The following is a 24,462-nucleotide window of genomic DNA, read 5'->3' as shown; positions in this document are numbered from 1 at the left end:
GCAAGAGTGTGCTAGAAATGTTATTTACCGCGCTTATACATTACTACTTACCAGTACCTTTAGCTGACACCTTTCTCCAAAGTGACTGAGTGTTAAGTTGCCTACAGATAATAACCCGTTTTCACAGCTGGGTAGTTTTTACCGGAGCAATATAGGGTAAATACGTTGCTCAAGGGAACTACAGCTGGAGAGGGAATTTGAACCTGCAACCTTTGGGTCTAAAGGCAGCAGCATCAACCACTATGCTGGGGAGAACAATTCGTAGTGAGTGAATGTACTATAAATCTTCAGAATCGCCAGTAAGCAAAACGTTATATAATAAAGTATATATACACTGTATACGTATAACGTTATACTTTTTTATATTATATTAAGTGAGTTCAGAAAAAAATTCCAACAAATTCCAGAAATGGCTCAATGCCAAACTCTGGATGTACATGTTTTCCCACGTCGGTAGAATTATTGCTATCGACACATGAGTCGCGGTAACGTCGCAGTGTGAACGTCGCAGTCGAACGGGTTTGGAGCCCAAAATATTGCTGTTGTCGCGACAGCATTTATGATCGTTTCCATATTTCCATATTCCCAGGCTGCAGGGACACTTTATCGAAATTCCACCAATTCCCATTTGTTTACCACACGGAATAATACTTCGTACGCAGCTTTCACGCTTATTGATGAACTCGAACTTTTCGCTTCTTTCTCTTAATTATCTTCTTCAAGAATGTGCGGGCCAGCGGCGGCGGCATTTATTTAAGCGCAGCATCCGCCTCGACGATCCCACGTCGACTTCGACATGTCGTTGCGTTTCTTTATAGAAGTGAGCAGCTTTGAGTAACTTCGCTTTAATGTTGCAACATTGGTGAAAGGTGGGAGGTAAATGAAATCGTTGGTGGTTTAATGTGCGATGCGATAATTTTGACCATTTTAAGGTGGTGTGTGGTTGTGAAAACAAAATGAGTGTTTGTGTGTGTGTGTGTGTGTGTGTGTGTGTGTGTGTTTTAAACGTAGCCCGCATGATTTTGCCCCACCCTACATATTTGATCCCCACTCCTACTGTAGCTCCCTTGAGCGAGGTGCTTGCAGTAAAAATGACCCTGCAGCTGTGATCGTAAAGGAATGAACAATAAATAACATTGATAGTTATGCGGCTAATAGTGCCGAATGTTCTCTTTCGGTTGCGATATTTACCGTAATCGAGAGCTGTGATTGGCGGGAACGACACTCTGCCGCTTCCAGTGGTCAAAGCTGCTGCCTTCCGCTCGAAGGAGCCGGGTTCGAATCCCACCTCCTGCTGTAGTACCCTTGCACCTGAATTGATACGGTAAAAATCACCCTGCTCCGTAGATGGGCAGAGCGCTAGAAGCAGCTTAACGCTGTAAATTGCTTCGGAGAAAAGCATGAGACAAATCAGTAGTGGTATTGAAACTGGTGCTTTATTCTTTTCTTTTTAGTATTTATTATACTGTATTCACCGTAGCCGAGGGCAGCGATTGGCTGAGATCGACAGTGTGATGGGCGGAGCGTGCAGCAGGTGGTTTTGTTACGGAAGGATTGCGATCGCGGCCAGGGCCTGTATGACGCCGCTGTGCGGAGACGTGCGGGAGAATGAAATAAATAAAGGTGAATATGGAGCGGAGCGTCCCTGATGCGTGCCGACAGGATACTTGCTGGAGCAAGAAAAAGCCTGCCGTGGCGTGCGGGACGCAGCGGAGTAAAAGCACGGTTTCGCCCAGGCTTTTTTTTTGTGCTCGACGGCCGCGGAGGCCGATGAATATTTCACACATGATCATCATGATGTGCGGCGGTGACGGCGATGGAGGGAAAGACGCTTTGTGCCGGTGGCTCCTTCTCCTCGATCGCAAGGGAACCCGTCTCTGTCAGCTGAATTTCTGGATGTTGCATCAGTGCGCGGCTGCGGCAGCCGACCACGCGCTCCCTCATCCTTCTCCTCTTCTCCTCTTCTCATCTTCTCATCTGCCGCCTTCAGCCCCGTTTTTAGGAATTAATTTTGTCGCTCGTTGCAGTTTCCCCCATTTATTCTGCCGGATGTGTCAGAGAAGCAATGTGGGTTAAGTACCGCGGCTGAAGGGTACAACGGCAGGGTCCCTGCCTGCCTGCACAGACAGCTGCCACCACGAAGCTCTTGTGGTTACTGGCAGTAAAATGTACACCTTTACATTTATTTAGCAGACGCTTTTCTCTGGAGCCACTTCCAATGAACTCTATGTAGTGTTATGAGCCCACACACCTTTATGCACGGCGGTGACTTACACTGCTAGATACGCTACTTACGCTGGGTCGCTCATCCATACATCAGTGGAAAACACAAACACACACAATGGGAGAACCTGAACAGCATGTCTCTGGAGTGTGGGAGGAAACCAGAGCACCCAGATAACATACAAACTTCACACAGACTGAGCAGGGATCGAACCCACATCCTCTCGCGCCACCTGTGAGACAGGAGTGTCCCCTCCCCCTCCCCCCGCTTTCCGTGTTTGTCTAAAATAGAGTCCAATGAACATTTTTAAAGGGGTCGCGACCTTGATTTAGCGCTCAAATTTGTTCTCCTAAATGCGTCACTGTATCACTGCAAGGTGCTTCGTTTGGTGAGCTGTGCAAACACATATTTCAGGTTCGCCCACGTCCTTGGGGACTATTTTATTTGTTTTTCCTTTGTTTTATTTTGTTTCACTTCCTTTTATTTTATTTTGCTTTATTTGATTTGTAGGTGAGCTGGATTTCAAGATGACACTACCTGCTGCTTTTGTACCTTTTTATCAAAGTACTTACTGTAAACTGATACAGTGAAAATCACGCAGATCTATGAATAGATAAATCAGTGTCAGTAGTTGAACAGCGTAAGTGGCCGCTTTGGAGGAAAAGCTCAGTTAAACGAATTAATAATAACATTAAATCTGATACTGAAAAGTTGATATTATCTTTACCATAATCAGTAGGAAGTATACGTAGAAAGTCCAATTATTTACCCATGATTTATACAGTTAAGTAAGTAGATTAACAGTGTAAGTCAGTCTGGAGAAAAATGTCGGATGATGAACGAATAACTATTGCGAACAAACGGAACAGTCGTCAAGGCGACGGCCCCCCGCGTCGCCTGCCTGCAGTTATCATTTATCCCGTCCTGCGATCTTTTTGAATTATGTGTGTGTGTGTTTTTTTTTTCTTTCTTTCTTTTTCAGAATCAGCACTCTTTATGTCAGTTTACGTTCCCACATGCTGTCTTTCGAACAACGTTTAACGGACAGTTTGACTTCCAGCTTGACTAAGCTCGTCTCTGGGGTCGACGGCAACACGGATTTGCCGGAAAGGAGCGATTTTGCCGTAACTGCCAAAGGGAAGCCGGCACAAAGCCCACGATCGCGTGACTACCGGCGTCGAGCATCGCGCGAGCGCAGCGGTGAAGTTAATCCATTCAGGCTACATGCTTTTTGCATTTTCATATTTTCCTGTAAGCATGGGGGAGGGGGGAGGCAGCAGATTAGAGTGCTATTCTCACTCTTAACTTCCACCGCTGCATTTTATAAGCGCACTATCATAATGTCTTTGTCAAGCAGCTCTGGATTATACTGGAGATTATGTCCCGGGGCTGATGGGTAGGGGCTGGGTTGAGCTGGGCTGGGCAGGGGCTCGGGGAGCCTTACACAACTGCCGCAAACGGGCTGAAAGATCAAGTCTGAGAACCGTTCGGGCAAAGAAAATAAACCTCCCTTTTGTTTTTGAGGTCACTTTATTTTGCTCATTTACCCTCCCTGCAGCCGTTGCTCTTTTCTTCCCAAATTTGGACTTTTGTGCCGACTCGGTTTACGAATGCGGTTTACTTCGCTTTTTATTCCATTGTGGATTTTACGGGTTTGACCAAAGTGTTCCCGCGGGTCTCCTCATCCTCACCCCTCTGCGCCGCCCTCAGAAGTCCGTGAACTTTTGGCTTCAGTTCCGACGTGGTGGAATGAGCTCCCCCTCCGTCCCTCAGAGCTGCTGAATCCCTTTGAACATTCAAGGAGCCTGGGTCTCGCGCCCGTCACCATCAGCTCTATATGCAGGTGCTGGTGCGATGAGTCCGAATCTCGCTTCTGTCTCAGTGCTTCGCTTCCCTGCTGTCCCTCTGACTGTGCTCTGATTGTCAAGGACAGCGTTAGACTGTGACCTTCCGGTTCCCCTCTTCTCCATCTGCTGCCCAGTTTCACACGGGCTCTGTGACAGACCGCGCGTCGAACCCGGCGCGATTTTTTTCCTCGCCCTGCAGTCAGCGTGACGTGATCTCCAGCGCTGGGCTCCGGGGCCCTCGTGCTCGCACCGCGGTGTAGTTGGACCACGTTCCTCACGTCTGACCGAAGAAGTGACCGTTTGTTCGCTCTGCTTCTCTCCGCAGTGGGCAAGTTTGTGAGCGACGTGCTCCTCGTGCCGGAGAAGTGCAAGTTCTTCCACAAGGAGCGCATGGATGTGTGTGTGAGCCACCAGCAGTGGCACGGCGTCACCAAAGAGGTACGCTCTCCTTCGTGTCGTCGATGACAGCTAGAGCGGCACACGTGAGACGCTGCGTACGGCGGGTCCTCGACAGGAGCGCTGGCACCGCAAGTCTGTTCGTAACTCAAGTCGTCGAGCCACAAATCGGTAAAAGCTTTATCGTTCGGACGCCCTTCGATTTGTTCGTGGGTTCGGGTCTGCGAAATCCTCGGCTGAGGCTGTAATGAATAAAAAATTTGCTGCGACTTTAATTTTCTCAGCTTTTAAAACCCGCAACGATATGTGCGACATTTGTCGGCATCTGGCCGCTTTCAGTTGGCTTTACTATCGGTACAGCCAATAAAAGGGAACCTTGATTTATGCACAGGATGGGTTCTGTACGTATAAGATATGGCTTTAAGAACAAAAATACACAGCGTTTTTTTTACTGTTTTTAACACTAAGACTTTATCTGAGTCTCATTAAAATTAAAGCAAACTTTAAATTCCTGAAAATAAAGATATGCCGCCCGCGCAAATTCATATTTAATCCCGATTTTTCACCGATTCATCGCATAAACCCGTGCGGCCGTGAACGCTCTGGAATGGAGTTGAATTAACGCGGTGCCCTTGATACGTCCGTGTCCCTCAGGCCTGCGCCAAGAGCGGGATGGTCCTGCACAGCTACGGCATGCTGCTCCCCTGCGGAGTGGACAAGTTCCACGGCACAGAGTACGTGTGCTGCCCGCCGGCGTCTCGCCCCGAGGAGCCTGCTGCTGCCGCCGCACCCCAGCCCTCCCAGGAGGTGGGAGACGAGGAGGAACGGGACGAAGAAGACGAATTGACGGAGCTCAACGAAGACGAAGATGACGACGAGGAGGAGGAGGAGGAGGATGAGGAGGAAGAGCAGGTGGAGGATGGAGAAAACGAAGAGGATAAAGAAGCGGAGGAGAGGTGGGGTTCGAGCATCGGGGGTGGCGCGTGTGGTGCTCCTCCACTGAACGGTATAAAGATGTGTCCGCTCGGGGGTCCCAGGCAGAGCAAAAATCACTCCGGCAGATAGGCAGATGAAATAAATAATATAAAATAAATAGCCTTTGTTGTAAAATGGGCTGATTACACAATGTAACATTTTTGTGTCGATTTTTCCATCGTTAAGTTGTACTCTGTGTCAGTTTTTTAAAAAATATTCCACATTCTTGAAATGAGCAAATTTTGGCAAATTTTTGGCTCTGGGTTCCATGCACCAAATGATCCTTTCTAGAACGTTCTGGTGCCTTCTAGAATCTTCCAATGGCTGGACAGTAGCAAACGAAAACTGACACTTTAGAACAACTAGCGATATTTGTAATCGGTAAACTGTAACTGGTCATAATCAATGCAAAAATTGACATAATTAAGAGCTTTGAAAAATTTTGTTGCGTTACTCAGTTTTCCGACGTTTCTCCCTAGTTACGCTGTCAATTTACTTCCACAGCGGGTATCGCTCTGACTTCGCAGAAAATCCTTTCCGATTTCGGTATTTAATTTTAGGTGTCATGGGGACGGGTGTACTTCATCTCGAAAAAAGGCGGTTATGGCCGAAAGGCGCACGTAAACTGAGCGTAATATCGGTAGCGTAACGCTGCGGCCCACTGCGTTCCTCGTCCTCCAGCGAGGTCGTGACGGCCGAGCCGTCCACACAGAGGAGCGAGACTGTAGAGGAGGTGGAGGAGGAGCCCGAGGAGGCAGACGACGACGAAGACGACAAAGAGGACGAGGACGAGACCGAGGACGACGTGGACTACACGGGCTACGAGGATGACGGGGAGGAGGAGGAGAAGAAGGAGAGGAAGAGCAAGGAGAGCCCTCGCGAGAGCCCCGTCGCAGACAAGACGCTAGACGAGGTCAAAGGTGAGCGTGACCGGCACCCTCCACGGTCCTGCTTCCCTTTCACCCCTCTGGACCTGTCCTCTCCACCGTTCCACCGAGACATGGTCATGTACACTTTATTTACCATCTTTTCCTTCGTGAAGTTACTGTAAGTCCATCCTTGCTTTTTTGGTACGAAGACGCTGCATGTGCGCCACTCCCTCAGCTCACGAACACGATTGGGGCACACGTTTGTAACTCAAATTGTTTGTAAGTCCAAAGTGAATTTCACCCCATCGCAACCAATAAAACCTTAGTAATGCGCCATGCCTCCCTTTATTCATGGCTTAGGTTTTGTTTAAAAAAAAAAAAAAAAATCTGATAAAATTACAATTAAAAAAATTGTGTGACTTTTATCGACTTGAAACGGTGTTAAAATGAAATCTAATTTGAAATTACGGAATTGAAAGATACATCATCTCATTAGCCTTCTATTCAGTGCTGATTGCGGACCGATTTTTAAACGTGCAAACTTTGTCAGCTTTTGGCCATTTTCAAGTTGCTTTATTATCCACACAATCAGTAAGAGCTGAATAATACACACATCCCCAATTTATTTCCAAGCTTGGCTCTGTAAATGTCAGATATGGCTATAAATTTTAAAAAAATGCAGCAAGACATCATTTTTAGTGATGTGTAGCTATATTAAAAGTAATTTACACTGAGTGGAAATAAAAATGTTGTCTGCACGTATTCCTAGTAAGTGCCGACTGTTGCCGAACGATTGCTCCTATAAACACGTTCCTTATCGTGTTGTCGATCACCTACACTGAGGAACGCGACGCACGAGACGGGGGGTGGGGGGGTCGTTTTGTTGCCAAACATAGTTTACTTTCACTCTGCAACATGCTGAAATTTCAGAAAATAGGCGACTATGAGATAAATAGAATGTAATCGATACCTAAGAAGGTGTTTCTGCTCTCAGCAACGTAGAACTTGAACCTTCATAGCTATATATATGGATCAGCTATAATACATATCGATCTTTGGGCTCATCCACATGACCTCGTATCTGAAATCGAGAGGTGTGGAAAAGTGAAAATGAACTTTTTTCTTCTTTCTTTTTTTTTGTTTTAAATCAAATTTGTATTTTTATTTGTTTATATTGTATATTTTCATTGACCTCCCTGGTTAATAATACTGGTATAATCAATCATTTGATGCATGTACTTTTGTTCTTAATTGCAACTGTTTGTGTTTGATATAGTTGAGCAGGGGATCCATAGTGGGGGGCTTGTTGTGTTTACTGCGGTACACACGCTGCTCATGAGTCACTTAGGTGCACCTCGGTGAGCAGGATGCTCAGCGCTGCCCCCGTTGGCGGGAGCCTCTAACTGCTGTCCTCTGACAGCCGTGTGCTCCCTGGCGGCCGAGACGGGCCCGTGCCGTGCCTCCATGCTGCGCTGGTACTTCGACATGAGTCAGAAGAGGTGCATTCGCTTCGTGTACGGGGGCTGCGCCGGCAACCGCAACAATTTTGACTCTGAGGAGTACTGCATGGCCGTGTGCAAGCGCATGAGTAAGTCTCACACACACACACACACACACACACACACACACACTCATACACAAAAGACATTCACCTGTCTGAAGAGTGTAGTGGGAAAGCCCCTCTAGATTATCTGTCCTGCTGTTTTTACCACATTTTTACCGTTTGGATGAAGAATCTGCCCTCCATTCTTAAACACACACACACACACACACACACACACACACACACACGTGCGCGCGCACACTGTCCCCTTGCTTCCCGTTGCAATGTGCAGTCCAGCCCTTCTGCTGTCCAGTCCTGTGTGTCCTTCAGTGTGTCTCTGTGTCTCACGCAGCCCTGATAATAAGAATAAACTTGCAAACACTTATTTCTCATTTTTTTCAGTCATATTTAAAATGACAATGGTGCCGTTTTGAGTGTTTACATTCAAAATTGATAAAAAGCAAAAAAAAAAAAAAAAAACACAGGTAGCATTTCATATTTTTGTAATATGCAACATATTTGGACCTTTTGTACGTAATAGACGGAGGGATGTGTCAGATAAACGCAGGGTTTTTTCAGCCCAGATGGTGGTCCGTTGCACATGTAGACCCCATGAGCATTTACCATGGTCCACCCATCATTTTTTTTTAACTAGCCTGTTGTCATTCAAGATGTGTGTGGAACAGCGTGGGGGTGGCGGGTGCAGCACCGTAAGAAACTGAACATAAAAACACAGAAATCCTCGGTGTGAACGGCACCGAACGTCGCCGGCTGTTGACGTGACTGTCCTGCTGTGTGTCTCCTGCAGCGTGCGTTAACCGCTTTTCCTTCACTATGTGCTTGTGCGTGCGTGTCCATCTGAGCCATAGCGACCCCACCAAGACACTAAAGATGCCTTTTTATTTACTTGCTTTGTTGATGTAATGGCGACAGCAGGTGATGTAGTGGTTAGAGCTTCCCCCTTGCACCTGTAGGAACCGGGTTTGAAACCCACCTCCTGCTGTATTTCCCTTGATCAAGGTACTTTCCCTGAATTGATAAACTAAAAAATACCCTGTTGTATAAAAGGGTAAATAAATTGCTAAACACAAAGTCGCACTGGAGAAAAGAATCATGATCAGATAAATCATCAGAAACAAATGTTTTTCAGCAGAGGCTGTTACAGTGTTAGTGACTAGGACACAGGTTTGAATCCCACGTCCTCCTGAGGTACCCTTGATCAAGGTATTTACCTTGAATTAATACAGTAGAAATCACCCAGCTCTGTAAACGAGTAAAGCAGTGTATGTTGCTTAATAATGTAAGATGTGAGACAGACGAAGGAATAAATGTTAATGATAGCAATAATGATGATGATGATGATGGTGATAGTAATAATCACGAATTGACCGCAGCCCCGCCAACCCCGGAGCCCACAGATGACGTGGACGTGTACTTCGAGACGCCGGCCGACGAGAAGGAGCACAGCCGCTTCCAGAAGGCCAAGGAGCAGCTGGAGATCCGGCACCGCAACCGCATGGAGAGGGTGAGACGCGTCCCCGCGTCCACCGGGACCGGGCCTGTCCGTCCGCGGTCCGATCCCGGTCTGACCCGGCGCTCTGTGGCCCCGCAGGTGCGCAAGGAGTGGGAGGACGCCGAGCGCCAGGCCAGGAACCTGCCCAAGGTCGAGCGGCAGACTTTGATCCAGGTAACCGGACTCGAGACCCACCGACACGCCCGCGGCCCCCCGCGTCCGCGATACCCCGTCGCCGACGGCTCCGTCTCTCCGTTCGCCCGCAGCACTTCCAGGCCATGGTGGAGTCGCTGGAGGAGGAGGCAGCCAGTGAGAAGCAGCAGCTTGTGGAGACCCACCTGGCCCGCGTGGAGGCCATGCTGAACGACCGGCGCCGCCTGGCGCTCGAGTACTACCTGGCGGCGCTGCAGGCCGACCCTCCCAGGGTGAGACCCTTCTGTCCCGTTGGGCGGCGTACTGGTTAGGGTGCGCCCCGCTGTAGGGTACTCCTGCTGTGGTACCCTTGATTGAGGTACTTGTTCTGGTATTGGAATTGGCACAGTAAAAATGACCCTGTTCTATAAACGGGTAAACCGGTGGAAGTAGCTCAATATTGCAGCTTAACGGTGTGAACGTGTGTGTCCCCAGCTACCGAAATCCTGAACTCTTACTGGCGTGTTTATGAACTTGGATTGGTCGGCTGCTGCCATGTTCGTCCTGTCGTGACCGAGCTATCGGGGCAGGGATGTGCGGTCGCGCCATTGACCGCTCGCTCCGATGCATCTTACGCAGGATTTTGCAAAAATCTTTTTGACATAAGTCAATTTTGTTATATGTAAATTAGATGTGGGCGGGATCTTCCTAACGGCCCGCCCCCAATGCATGATGAGGACCAGCTGCTCCCAGTTGGGAAAGACTTTTCCGGCAGCTGGTCTGAGGAATCGGGAGCATTTTGACATGTTAATGAAATGTCTCTTGTGCTGTGTATTTAGTTGTATGCTGGCAAACCTGTTCAGTTAACGACATAAATGTAAAATGTTAACAAATGCTGCCTTTGGACCCAAGGTCAAATCCCCCTCTAGCTGCAGTACCTTTAAATAAGGTATTTACCCTAAATTGGTCCAGTAAATTTACCCAGCTGTATAATGGGTTAAATAACTAAGTAACTTAACGTAACAAGTTTCTTTGGAGAAAAGTATCAAATGAATAAATGTAAATTGTTTCATTTCACCCAGTTTCCCAAATGATGAGGTCAGTGTAAAGAATACCACGCTTCCTTGCAGATCTGCCAATCCAAAAACGTATTGGATACTAAAGCATTTCAAATATTTATTTTACACAAGGGTTTTAATTAACTGTCCACTTTTTACCTCTTTTAATTCTGGAAAAAGGTGAAAATAATCATAATATTGTGACGCGCTGGACCCGTACAGTCATTCCAATATCCGGTTGTATGCAGATGAACAATAAGAGCCTGGAGGGGTTTTATCCACCCAGGGCTGGAACTGACAAGCTCACATGGATGTGGTAAATGGCAGTAAGAGGCAGTAATTACCGCAAAGCCTGATTTACACGTGTCGGATCGCGTCTGCCGCCTTTGCCTGCGTGACTGTTAATCTCGTGGGCTTTCCCTTCCCCAGCCTCACCGCATCCTGCAGGCCCTGCGGAGGTACGTGCGGGCAGAGAACAAGGACCGCCAGCACACCATCCGCCACTATCAGCATGTGCTGGCTGTGGACCCCGGGAAGGCGGCCCAGATGAAGTCTCAGGTGCGCCACATGCAGCAAGACTGACTATAGATCTATCCAGCTGTCAATATTTCGACCTATACGTCTCTCTATGATTGATACACAGATATCATCAGTCTGTCTGTCTATCTCTGTATATATACAGTATGTATATGGTTGTGTGTGTGTGTGTGTCTGCATCTTTGTAATTATCCATACATATATAATATCTATCGCTCTCTCACACACACACATATATATATGTATATCTGTCTAGCTATCCATACATCTCTGTATATCTATCTGCCTGTCTGCCTATTATCAAAGAAAGGGACTGTGAAAAAGAACTGCAAGTATGTATCATATTAGCGCCACATTGTACGTTGTGGATGTGTACACTACTGCCCCCTGCAGTCCGTTTGCTGTAACCGTCCCTTACAGGGAGCCCCTCCAGCTGCACTTCCTATCTTTCCCCTCAGCTGCATGCTCTCATCTGACTCAGCATTCCTCTCTGTTTGCTTGCTCTGCAGGTGATGACGCACCTGCACGTGATCGAGGAGAGGATGAACCAGAGCCTGTCTCTGCTCTACAAAGTGCCCTATGTGGCAGAGGAGATCCAGGATGAGATAGGTGGGTACAGCTGGTGTCGAGCGGTCCTTGTGTTCCACATGGCTCTGTGTGCACTGGGTCCTCAACTTACGAACAGAACTGGGGTCAGAAGTCTGTTCATAACTCAGTTTGTTCGTAACTCCAAACTCTCTATGCCTAAGTCCAGGGACAGCTGGTAGCGTAGTGGTTAGAGCAACTGCCTTTGCACCCAAAGGCTCCAGGTTTGAGTCTCACCTCTGGCTGTAGTACCCTTCAGCAAGGTACTTACCCTGAATTGCTCTAGTAAAAAAAAAAAAAAAAAAAAAATTACCCAGCTGTATAAATGGGTAAATAATTGTAACCTTAACATTGTAAGTTGCTTTGGAGAAAAGCGTCAGATAAATGTAAATGCTAAGTTGCACTCAATAAAGCTGAATAATACACTTATTTACAGTTTTGGTTCTGTGAGACAGCACCATAATTCATAAAAATTAATTCTGCCACTCTTCCATCCATCCGGTATCAATAATCGCTTGTCCAGTGGAGGGTCGTGGTGGGTGCAAAGCAGGATGGACCCTCAGTCACGACGCTTCTACATCACAGTTTAACACTCATCCTGTAAATGTGTGTATCGCTGGTCATCTTCTTGTTGCTCACCGATACTGAGGAACACCTGACAGGAGGTGTAAACACTGTGCTAGCAAGTTGAATGAAGACACTTCTGTCTCGTTTCCGTTCTGACTGTGTTTTTGCTGCCAACTAGTGGTAGAAAGCGGAAGTGCAGCTCGCTTACGCTACACAAGAGACACGGTTTAGAAAACAGAACAGTGATGCGTCTTTTAAATATACGTACATAAGTCTATACTTATATATGGTAGGGAGATGGATGGACAGATCAATAAATAGATGGATATCGATACTTGTAAGCAGATTGACAGCTGGTAGGTGAAAGATGTACATCGTTTTGGAGAAAAGCGTCTGCTAAATGAATAAATGTAAAAGTGCAGTAAGTATAAATGGGTAAATAAGGAGGTTGACACTAAGTCAAGATCATCAAAATCGCTAGCTATATTAAATATTAATAAATGTCTCGGTTTCGATGTTCCGATGAGCGATGGCAGGACGTGAAGGCCACTCTTCAGCTATGAGCGTCTGTTCCAATGATCGTTATTACCCCACTCCCACCCCCCAGACGAGCTCCTTCAGGAGCAGAAGGCCGATATGGACCAGTTCCTGTCCTCCATCTCCGAGTCGCAGCCGGACGTGACCGTGTCCTCGGAGGAGAGCGTGGCACGAGCCCCCGATGGCGACTCCTACCGCCCTTTCCAGGTCAACTCACTGGGGTCCCGCCAGGAGCCAGAGGGTGAGGCGCATCTGACCGGGGTGTTTGGGAGCCGTGGGGGTCAGAGCAGGGAACTGAGGACCTCAGGTTTTCTGTGCTCAGTATTTCACTGGGACCTGGTTACTAATTAGTGTCCCTTTAATGACAGTTATCGAATTATGGGCAAATATTAATAGGTCCTGCAGGACCGAAATTGTGGGGCCAGAGTGGAGACATACCACAAAATCTTTGCTGCAATTCGCAATTTTTTATTACAGTCATGTGCCGCTTAATGACATTTCGCTTAACAACTGAGCGCATATACGACGGTGGTCCCATAAGATTATAATGGAGCTGAAAAATTATCGACTAGCGTCGTCGTAGCGCAACGTGTTACTCACGTGTTCATGGTAGTGCTGCTGTAAACAAACCTACTGCACTGCCAGTCGTATAAAAGTATAGCACATAAAATTATGTGCAGTACATAATACCTGATAATGATAAGAAACACCTATGTTATTGGTTTATGTATTTACTATACTGTACTTTTTATCGAGGCTATACCATCCAGGTGTATATAAGTACACTATGATCGAGGCTATACCATCTGGGTGTGTACACTCTATGATGTTCCCACAACAACGAAATGGCCTGATGACTCATTTTTCAGAACGTATCCCCGTCGTTAAGCGACGCATGTCTGTATTTTTTTTTTTTTTTTTTTTTTTTTTTTTATTTTGGAGTTGAGCGAACGAACAAAACAATCGAAAGAACAAACAAACAAACGAATGAACAAAGGGCTCTTTGGATAACATGGCCCTCCAGGACCCAGAGTGAAGACCTCTGGGTTACAGTTCATCCCTTTACGAACCACCTCCGACAGCGCTGCTACCCGGTACCCCTTGTTTTGCCCCCTGGCACTTGCTGGTTTGGCACCGCAGTCCTAGGAGGCGCCACTCCTTACATTCTTCACCCCAACTAATGCTGGAGGGCCCCTCTCAGGTGCCGTTCAAAGATCCAGCTTTCTGCTGAAGCCCTTCAAGCCCCGTGGTATGTGTCCACATAGCTTCTACCGTCCACACGTCCAAACAAACGATGAGAGGACATATTTGAAAGAGTCCGAGCACCGTCGTCAGTGCTCAGCAAGTCCAGGAGTCGGACGCTTCTGTCCTCTCCTTGATCGCCCAGGGTTCCTTTATCTTTTCTTTTCTCCTTCTCCCCCTCCGCTCTTTCTTTTTTCCATTCGCTCTGCCCGGCGGCTAGGCACTCTTCCCGACTCCCCGCGCGCCATGAAGAAAGGTTGGTGTTCCCGCTCTTCCTCTCTGTCGTTGCTCTCCGCTGTTCCACACCTCTGTGTCCCCCTCTTCTTCACCTGGACATCTTCAAGGTCCTTCCTTCTTTGGTTTACCTGCTCTTTCTCCTGCCCTCACCTTGCCCTCACTGTCATGGTCGAGTTACAGAAAAATCTTGGATGTAACGCACTTTTTTTTTTTTCCCCCCATAAAACCCATTTTCTAAGTCTAGGTGGGTGATACTAAGACAGTAAACATTTTAAAAGTGTTTTCAGGATGAGTGTTGGCGAGATAGAGAGAGAGAGCTCCGAGTTTCCAACCACATGGACATCGCGTCGCCGCAGCGTGGCGCAACTTTCACAACTACATTTATAGCACAATTATTTATAGACATGAACTATTTAAAAATACAATATTTGAACGTAATTTAAATATTTCTTTAATTTTGACACATGTAACCATGTGTCTGTTGTCGGCCAAAAATATGCCACGTTTTCTCCAGGTTTTCTTCATTTTGGCGCCATAATGGAATGTTCCATTCTGCAATGTCGAATTCCCAGCTAGCTGCCTCGGCATCAGCACTTCACGGTTTTGTATGAGCTACTGCAAGGATCGACATAAATCGGTAATTATCCATTAATATCCGAGGGCTGCTGTTTTCTTTCGAGCCCTGTAACTCATAAAAAGAACTAATTTCTGATTTAGCTACCGGAATATTCCAATGGTCTTTTGATGGAGGACCTTTTTTTATTTTTATGTATCACACTTTATACATTGACCCAGAAGCAAAGCTGCGTGTTATACATGGGTGTTTCGACTCGTGATCCCGGGTGCACGTTGTACCCGTGTGCGTCTCCAAGATTTTTCGGTATCTTCTGTCTGGTCCATAGTGTTCCAGCCTCCCTTTTCCAGCTTCTGTGAGCAGGACGAGATGAACCTCCAGGACAAACCCTCTCCTTGGTGTTCCTCAACCGGTTCACTTTAAGATCATGGCTTGTGAAAGCAGAAAGTATCGCAGTGTCCAGTGTCCAAGTTGAGATCTGGGACCGGTGTTACGCAGCTTCGCTCATTTGGGTTTGCGTTTCCATCCGACGTTCACCCCATTCTCACAAATGCATCGTGGTGTGTCTCTTGTGCAACTCTGTGTTCTCCGCCGTGTCGATTCGCACCCGTACACTGAGTTGGGACCCCAGCTGCCTGTATCCTGTCTTTATCTCCCCTCAGCCGCCCACTTCTTTCCTTCCTCAGGCAGGACGTTCGAATGCGAACCCGCCGGCCCTGCTGAGCAGCGTTAATAAATACCAGCAACTGCACTGCGTGCCGTACTGCTCTTTTCCTGTCCGTTCAGCTCGAGATGAGCAAAATCAGTAACGAAGGACGTGAGAATGTTAAAAAAAGACTCGGAAAATGAGCATTGTTGTAAAACAGCGCACTCCACAAAAGTGACAGCACGTATAAAGACATGTCTGCGTGCGTCCGCCGCGCTAAGGATGCTGATCTCTGTGCTCCGGGCGTAATTCTTAAAGCCTTTAACAGGTGGGACAGCAGCTGGCACAGTGGTGTAAGAGCTCTCGCTTAAAATTGAAATACTCAGGTTCGAATTGCACCTCTTGCCGTAGTGCTCTCGATCGAGGAACTTAACCCTGAACCGATGCAGTAAAAATTACCCTGCGCTATAAATCGGCAAATCTCTGCAAGCTGCCTTGGAGAAAACTGTCCGATAAATGAATACGTGTAAATTATGTACATTATGCGTCGTGCCCATGAGAATACAGAAAGTCATCGATGTCGATCGATCGAAGGAAGCCGCACGACTAATGCGTTTCTCCGTGGTCTCCTTGGATCTGTGGCTTCTGCAGGGTCTGCAATGTCGGGCCTGGACGGGCTCGTCGGCGCCGAGGAGAAGATCATCAACAGCAAAGGCAAGATGAGCAACGAAGTGGTAAGAGCGCCCCCTAGCTGCGCTGTGCACGCGACTCCGGAAGCGCGAGGGGCCGCCCGCACGCTGGCGAGCCAACGGCGAAGAGCGGAAAAGTCACTTATCGATGAGTGAAGGAGTAATTTCCCGTTGGACGCCGCTGGCCAGAGTGTGAAATTGGCCCTTGTTGCGAACGTGGAGCTGCATCCGCACTGCATGGTGCCTGAGCTGAAGCACAGGGGTGTTTCGCACACCCGCCGCTCTGTGTTGTTTTCTCCTCCATCTCACTCATGTGTCTCCAACACAAAGCGCGTAAAGCACCCTTGTTCCCTATTTTTTTTTTTTTTTATTATTTTTAAATCCGCATTTTATGTTGCTGCTTATTAAGATAGTGACTTTGCTCCCTCCAGCAACTTGAAGCCTGGCGCACTCCTCCGGCGCGTGGATGCGATGCCGCACGCTGCTGCCTTTCCATAAAAGTAGCTTTACTTGTTCATATTCTTAAACTTTGTTTTATTTTATTTCATTTTTTCATTTTTAGTTTTTCAAAGTATCTGACAGTAACCCGGACAGTGGGTGACATCACGTTCTTCGCTCCTTGTCATTCTGGTCGTCGATTTAACCACAAAGTGTTTAGTTCCCCAAGAAAAACTTAGACAAAATAGAATTATTATTAATTTTGTTCACCCTTCTGCACTAGAAAAACCCAGAATAGTCTGTAGACCCTGTTGGGGTAGACATGGGAAGAGCTGCTAAGAACTGCAGTGATGTCAAAGTGGCAGTGCACCGCGTCTCCCATCCACTCATAGTACTCTGAACACACACACACACACATACACACACACACACACACGAGCACTGTAACCCAGTGTAACCCAGCCCCTCCCTGTCTGTGTTGACAGGTGATTGATGAGTCTCTGGATGTTAAAGAGGTCATTTACAGTGCAGAGAGAGTCAGCAATGTGCATGATGATGAGCTGGTGAGTACAGTGCCCCCACTGGCAACCGGGGGAACTGCAGGCTAACAGTGGCGGGGCCTGGAGGCGTGGGGGTTGGGGGTGTTCATATCCCGAGTATGTAATTACGCTGGATGAATTGCAGTCCCCGACATTTTTGTTTCGACATGGTTTGGATTGGATTACCACCCCCGTGTGTGCATGTGTGACCGATCCATCGCATGCGTGATTTGCGTTGTTTCGTACACAGGTGTGGGAAACCCATGCATGCTCATCAGCACTATCGCATATTTTGTTTACGTGAGCAAAAAATGTCCCGGACGCCCATCCGTACATGTGAATGATTGGCAGAGAAATGCCTTTTTTATGCGTGAACTCAATATTTCCTTCTGCTCAATTCCATTTGGACCGAAGAGACTTGCATTTACCGTGCTGAGCACGCAGCTTGTTCTTATTGCCTGGACGATGGAAATTCCCACATGCATCTTTGCGATTAGGAATTTCGTCCTGTTGTTCAGCTCTTGTATGAATAACGGTCTTGAGCTGCAAGTCATGTTTCAAAATGATGCGCGTTTTTACCATTCTTTACCTTGTTTTCTTCCTTTCGTTCTCCCCGAATTCCCCCCCGCCTCTCGAACCCGACGCACTCCTGCAGTCCGACTCAGACAGCTCTCTCTCATCTGGTGCTGCCCTGTAGATCTCTCTTCACAACCAGCACCTTTCTTCCTCTCAGCACGCCTACATGTACTGTAAATACAGTTCATCCACGCTTGAACAGACTGTGGATGAGCGGATAGTCCGGTGCATCACCGTATATATTTTTTTAACGTTCAGTATTTTCCCGTATTTCAAAAATCAGAGAAATCGGTCGGTCCGCCAGCAAAGTGAGGCCCAAATTGTTTCTAAAAAAAACAAAAAAAAAAAATCACTTTCGTTCAAGTGCAAAACTTTCAACGCGAAAAGTGGGCAAAATGAGACAATTTCTTTGAAAATAACTTACTGTTATTGAATAATAATTAACAATAATGTAGCAAAATATTATCACTCAATGTTAAATACTAATATTTAAATATTTTCAAGCAATCAACTCTAGATACATAACACAGAAGATGTTTTATTGAAACTTGTAAGAATGTTTTATTTATTATATAAGGCGATTGCTGTCATGTCAAAATGATGTTTTTTTTTTTTTAAAAAAAAAAAAAAAAAAAAATCACGTACGTATGATGCTCCGGAACGAGCAGTCGGTCCCGGACCCCCGTTACCGCGGTCGTGTGAGCATGAACTGTAATCACAGTACTGGACTTTATTCGGTTTGGCCACACACCCTAAGGTGTGTAATTAATACAATTTTGGCGACAGTTCATTTGCAGGCGTTTGATTGGGCCGCAGCCTAGGGGTTACGACAGGGTACATCACTTTCTGCTTCCTCTTTCCACCTCTTTCTCCCTGGTTCTCCAGTTCAGTGCGTGTGTGTGGTTGCGGGTGGGTGGTACCGCGGGTGTCCGTATGTCTGAGTGACCGCTGCCCCGTCCACACAGGAGTCCTTCCGGCCCTTGGGGGAGGAGTTCAGCTTCAGCAGCAGCGCTCTGATTGGTCTCCTTGTAATTGCTGTGGCCATAGCGACCGTGATTGTGATCAGCCTGGTGATGCTGAGAAGGAGGCAGTACGGCACCATCAGCCACGGCATCGTGGAGGTAGGTTCACCAGCGATCGGCGACAGTCGCGTTGTTAAACCTGACCTCGTGGAAATAACGTGCATTTATTGTTATGCTGTACGTCCATTCTGATCGTTTGAATTTGAACATGCGATAATTTGAATGTCTGATTACAAACATTGACTGGATACAATCCGTAGTGTAAATCATCGTGTAAATCCCTCGGTCATCGATAATCCCGCTCAGATGAACTAGTGGCGGTGCTGAGGATTCGACGCATTTCTGCAGCTCTAATACTTCGAGTGGTGGTCTGTAATAATTTAATAATGCGCACGTCGATGAGTTTCGCTCCACCCAAACACTCTGGTGTGTGTGACAGATCGACCCCATGCTGACCCCCGAGGAGCGCCACCTGAGCAAGATGCAGAATCACGGCTACGAGAACCCGACCTACAAGTACCTGGAGCAGATGCAGATTTAGCCTTGGCGGAGGGGAGGCGCTGTGGAGCAGAGAGGGAAGGGCGGGCGGGCGAGCGAGCGAGCGAGCGAGGGAGAGCATACTACTGACCGATAATATAACTGCTCACGCAAAGAATCATCTTCCTACGTGATACATGCAAATTCTCAAATAAAAGAATCCGTAAGTAACTCTACAACTAGTTCTACTGTTGTAATGTAGAAATTCTTCCCCCTTTTCTTTTCAAAGGGTCCACGTAACTGTTTTTAAGAGTCCTGTAAAGCGCAAGGCCAACAAAACGTACTATAGATTATTGTGTGGCTACACGTAATTTAAGGTTCGAGACAAAAAAAAAGAATTTGTTCCATTCTTAACATGTCCACAAAATGAAACTTGTTTTCAAAACGTGATTTTTTTTTTTTTCCTTTTTAATAGATTGCTTGTAAATGAAGGTTCTTTGTACTGATTTTAATGTATAGTGAAAGAAACTAAAGGATTTTATTTTTCCGTTCTTTGCTATTATTAACTACAAACTAATACTGTATATCTGAAAGTAGGTGTTTTCTTCATAGCTATTTTTCCTCGAATGAAACCTGTGTGTATGCAGCTAATTATGCGCATTATTTGCCGAGGATGTGACGACGATCAGTTCGGGATGAGAGCAGGAGGCTTCGCTGTGTGCGCGACTCCGCTTGGTCCATTCAGCCCCCGACCCCAGCGACCTCGGGAGCCTCACGCATTGTCACGTTTTCACACGACAAACGCCAGAAAGACGAGCACTCCGTTTCTTAATGTATTTGTATTTTTTGGTTTCTCCTGGATTTTCGAGCAAATTCCATTTCGGCAAACGTGGTCCTTGAGGAAAGCGGACGGTCTTTATCAGATTTGTTTACGTCTCATTCATTTAGCTGACACTTTTCTCCAAAGTGACTTACGATGTTAAGCTACGTAAACCGATTTACTCAGCTGGGTAAATAAAATAATATAAAGTATCATAAGGCAATAGTAAGTACATTTATTCAGTCACGCTTCTCTCCGACGCAACTTCCGATGTTAAGCTACTTACACTAATTTACATATTCGTATATCCTGGATAAATAAAATAATACAAAGTACGATTAAAAAAAATTGTAAGTACATGTACGTATATTCATTTAGCTGGCACTTTTTTCCAAAGCGAGTTACAGTGTAAAGCTACCTACAGTTACTCACTTGGTTTACACAGCTAGGTTATTTTTACTGGAGAAGTTTTGAGGCAAGTCCCTTTCTCAGGCGTACAACGGCAGGAGCAGGGATTTGAACCTGCAGCCTCTGAGCCCAAAGACTATGCTAGCTAAAGATACTTTTGGGGCCTGGTAACCGCGTTTTGTCAGGACATTCACCTTGACCGTTTAACGTCCTTAACTGCGGAGGAGAGAAAGAGGAGAAACTTGCGGACAAACGCTATACACTAAAACACTAAAATGTTCCTCTGGTCGCGTGACGCCCCGCACGGTACTGGAGAAGAGTGCTCGAGGGCTTCGGCTGAGATTTGACCAGTAAATTGCTCCTGGCATTGAGTCACTGGGGCCGGAGGCCTGGTTGGACCAGCAGTCGGGCTTCGAATCGGTAGCAGGAACCGTACGTCTCTCATGTAATGGGTGCGAAAGAAGAAACGAAGCAAATCCGTTTTATTCCCACATAGTAACGTCTTTGTATGCCTGTACAGTTGATGTTGCCAACATGGCTTTTACAGAAGACAACCTGTGGTGTGCATTGTTCTTATGACATATATATATTTTTAAAGAGTTTTTTTCCTTCTTATTTTGTTTTTGATTGTTTTTCTCTTCCTGTGACAGTATCTCCTATGTATGTGGCTGTCTCACTATGCACCAAAATGGCTTCAAACCTTGTAACTGCCTGCGTAATTGCAGGAAGAGTAAGAATGAATATAATATACATGAATCGAAAACTAAGCAAAATTATGACAATGTTGATTATGTTAATTACGGGACGGGGACACATCAATAAATTCACTATTACTTCCATAGAATGTGTCTTGGTTCCTTCTCTTCTCACAGTTTTCATAACTGGTCGCGTCTCGCGGAAGATTTTTCACTTTCTAAACGGCGTAATTCAGTTCTACGTGATTTTTTTTTTTTTTTTTTTTTAAATTTCCCTTTTTTCTCCTGGAAAAATTTTAAGTGCACTTGTGCGAAACACTTCCCATACTACATACACTTTGACTACAGACAGTAAGTAGCAGATTTAACTTAAAACTACAAAATTTTTTTTTTTTGCCAAACCCCATATAGCTATTTATTGTGGACTGGTGGATCGTCTCGTCTCTTCTTCGTTCCACAGGGAAAAAACAAGGGAAAACTTTAATTCTGCTGATGAGTGACGTATGTGCTTTATTCCAGACGTGAGAAAGATGCCAAAATGTAATTTTTGAAAAGAACGGCTACCAGTTCTATGGAGAAATGAAGAAATGTTTAACTGTCACCTTTACTATGCAATAAAAACTGAGAAACCATGAAATTGTTTCATTTTGAAGTAAAATTGCAAGAAAATTAGTCAAGAATCAAGTGACTCAAACGACAGGCCTCCCCTGAAATGCTGAGAATATCACAAAAAATTATCTATTCAACAGACTGAAACGGTTTCAAACTAGTTTTGCTTGATCATGGGTGGTTATGAGTTAAATGAATAAACAGACTTGATGTCTCTCATTCTTCTATTTTATAACAGTGTGCATTATGAAGACTACATATATTTTAGTGCTATATACAACTGATAGGCACCGAAATTATTCATAAGATAATGAACATTTTGATAAATACCACCAGTTCGTATGTAATTCTTTTACATCAATTTTTTTTAACATTACATGCGATGACTTGAATTTTGCCTTTCATTCACTAACATTTGGGAAATTAATATGAGGGGGGAGTGGGGGCTTATATGTGTAACACGTTCATGAAGACACATAAGCTGCTACTCTCTTCATCTTGCTGATTATTTCCCAACAAAGTAACAAGCTTTGTGTGGTCTACAGTATTGGAAAGATAGCTATGTTAAAGATAAATACACACACACACACACACACACACACACATTTTCAGAACCGGTTGTCCCATACGGGGTCACGGGGAACCGGAGCCCACCCGGTAACACAGGGCGCAAGGCCGGAGGGGGAGGGGACACACCCAGGACGGGATGCCAGTCCGCCGCAAGGCACCCCGAGCGGGACTCGAACCCCAGACCCACCGAAGAGCAGGACTGTGGTCCAACCCACTGCGCCACCGCACCCCCCACTAAAGATAAGTATACATATATATATATATATGTATCTGTATATTTGGAGAAGGTAGAGTTATATATGAATGGTGTCCAGTGGTCTGTGTCACCCTGGTGTAAAAATGTGGGGACAGCTGGTAGTGCAGTGGTTACAATTACAGGCAGTCCCTGGGTTACAAACATCAGACTTACATACAACTTGTAGTTACGAACCCCCCCCCGTAAAGCCTGTTATATTAAAAATTCTAATTACACACAATGGTTTGCAATAACAAACGGGCGCTACTTTGCATCGCACATCAAAACATCGCGCATCTACAGCGGTTCGTCGACTCGTGGACAAATGAGCCCGAGGTAGGACAAAGACTTCCTTCTTCCCGGTCGGACCACGTTGCTGTTAACAGTGTCTCATGTGTTACTGTATTTGGCTTTAATTTTTTTTTTTGTGTTTATCCTCCTGACCATGGCACCAAAGCGTAAATGTGATACAAGTGATGGTGATGCATCAAAGAAAAGGAAAATGATCACGACTGAAACTAAAGTGGAAATAATAAAGCGATCAGAAAATGGTGAAATGGCAACACTGGAAAAGCAAACTAAGTTTCTTTAATGTTTTTAATACCCACACACACACACACATTCTCTCTTTCCTCCTCCTCTCGCTATTATAAATACTGTAGTTTATTCTTGTTGTTATCGTTATTACTGTATTATTACGTTAAAGATGTTTTAGTGTATCCGGAAGTGTTTCTTTAATGTTTTTTATGCATAGAAAGGTACGCTATACGGATGGTCCCCGACCTACAATGGGGTTACGTTCCGCGAAAGCCATCGTAAATCGAAAATGCATTTAAAACACCTAATACACACCTCTGCGTGACAGACTGGGAGATGCGGATCGCTGTCGCTGCCGAGGATCGCAACAGAGTATCGCTCCGCATATCGCTTGCCCGGGGAAAAAAAAAAACAAAATTCAAAATTCAAAATACGGTTTCTACTGAATGTCTATTGCCAACTCACCATCGTAAAGTCGAAAAAACCGTAAGTCAAACCATTGTAAGTCGGGGACCGCCTGTATATACATATATACTAAGACAAACATTGACTGACATTAGACACGAACTGTACCTAACTGTTCCAACTTACGTACAAATTCAACTTAAGGACAGATTTAGGAACGGAACTCGTTCGTAATCCGGGGACCGCCTGTATCTACTCCCTTTGGACTCAAAGGTTGCAGGTTCTAGTGTAGCTACACTCACCTTCGATCGCTCTTCTACTTCTGCCCGCTTGGTGGTCCCGCACACCAAAAGTAAAGGACGAAGGTTCTCGGTTCCGGCCCCGTTGTGGTGGAACGACCTCCCCCTCTCACTCAGAACTGCTGAATCTCTGTCCATATTTAAAAAGGGTCTTAAAATTCACCTCTTCCAGACTCATTTCTCCCATCATCTCTTAAGTTCATGTAATGTGTAAATATTCATGCACCATAACTTTATGATGATGCCGGATAACCCTTTACACAGCTACTCCTGTAATGTAACGTAAATCATGTTTGTACGGTACCTATTATTAAATATTGTGTACCATATATATATATATTGTAGGAAGTTGATCAGGATTTGACTATTCTGAGTTTTATGCAGCTACTCGTGTGATGAACATTGATTTATACAGTGGAAAGAAACAAACTTAAGAATCACACGTCTGCATCTAAGTGTCTCTTTCTCCCAATGTAATGAACACATTGTATTTCCTATGAGATGTTTGACACTTTGGATAAAAGTGTCTGACAAATGAATACATGTACATATAAATGCCTAGTTGTATTAATGGCTAAATCATTGTAAGTGTCAAAGAAAGAAAAGAGCGCTCTAAGAATGACATGATATGTAGGTATTTCACTCCATGTACTTGGATGCT

At 45.7% G+C, this 24,462-nt stretch overlaps 1 protein-coding gene across 4 annotated transcripts in view; it reads left to right on the top strand.

Annotated features, from left to right (window-relative positions):
- Nucleotides 1–19,501, top strand: part of LOC108924815 (amyloid-like protein 2) — a 53,783-nt gene extending 34,282 nt beyond the window's left edge. The window contains exons 4-18 of one of the 4 annotated variants that reach the window (XM_029250530.1): nt 4,397–4,509; nt 5,122–5,423; nt 6,124–6,362; nt 7,732–7,899; nt 9,249–9,379; nt 9,467–9,541; nt 9,634–9,792; nt 10,987–11,115; nt 11,604–11,703; nt 12,854–13,024; nt 14,246–14,281; nt 16,134–16,216; nt 17,095–17,172; nt 18,690–18,845; nt 19,186–19,501. In XM_029250530.1, the coding sequence (XP_029106363.1) occupies nt 4,397–4,509; nt 5,122–5,423; nt 6,124–6,362; nt 7,732–7,899; nt 9,249–9,379; nt 9,467–9,541; nt 9,634–9,792; nt 10,987–11,115; nt 11,604–11,703; nt 12,854–13,024; nt 14,246–14,281; nt 16,134–16,216; nt 17,095–17,172; nt 18,690–18,845; nt 19,186–19,287 (2,042 nt within the window). In that variant the 3' untranslated portion in view covers nt 19,288–19,501. The remainder of the gene's footprint in view (nt 1–4,396; nt 4,510–5,121; nt 5,424–6,123; nt 6,363–7,731; nt 7,900–9,248; nt 9,380–9,466; nt 9,542–9,633; nt 9,793–10,986; nt 11,116–11,603; nt 11,704–12,853; nt 13,025–14,245; nt 14,282–16,133; nt 16,217–17,094; nt 17,173–18,689; nt 18,846–19,185) is intronic. The other 3 variants (XM_029250533.1, XM_029250531.1, XM_029250532.1) reach the window with 3 other exon arrangements.
- The last annotated feature ends 4,961 nt before the right edge of the window (nt 19,502–24,462 follow it).

This window comes from Scleropages formosus, chromosome 3, assembly GCF_900964775.1.
Source record: "Scleropages formosus chromosome 3, fSclFor1.1, whole genome shotgun sequence".
Taxonomy (NCBI): domain Eukaryota; kingdom Metazoa; phylum Chordata; class Actinopteri; order Osteoglossiformes; family Osteoglossidae; genus Scleropages; species Scleropages formosus.
The sequence above is the reverse complement of the archived record's forward strand: the minus strand, read 5'-3'. Positions and strand labels throughout refer to the sequence as shown.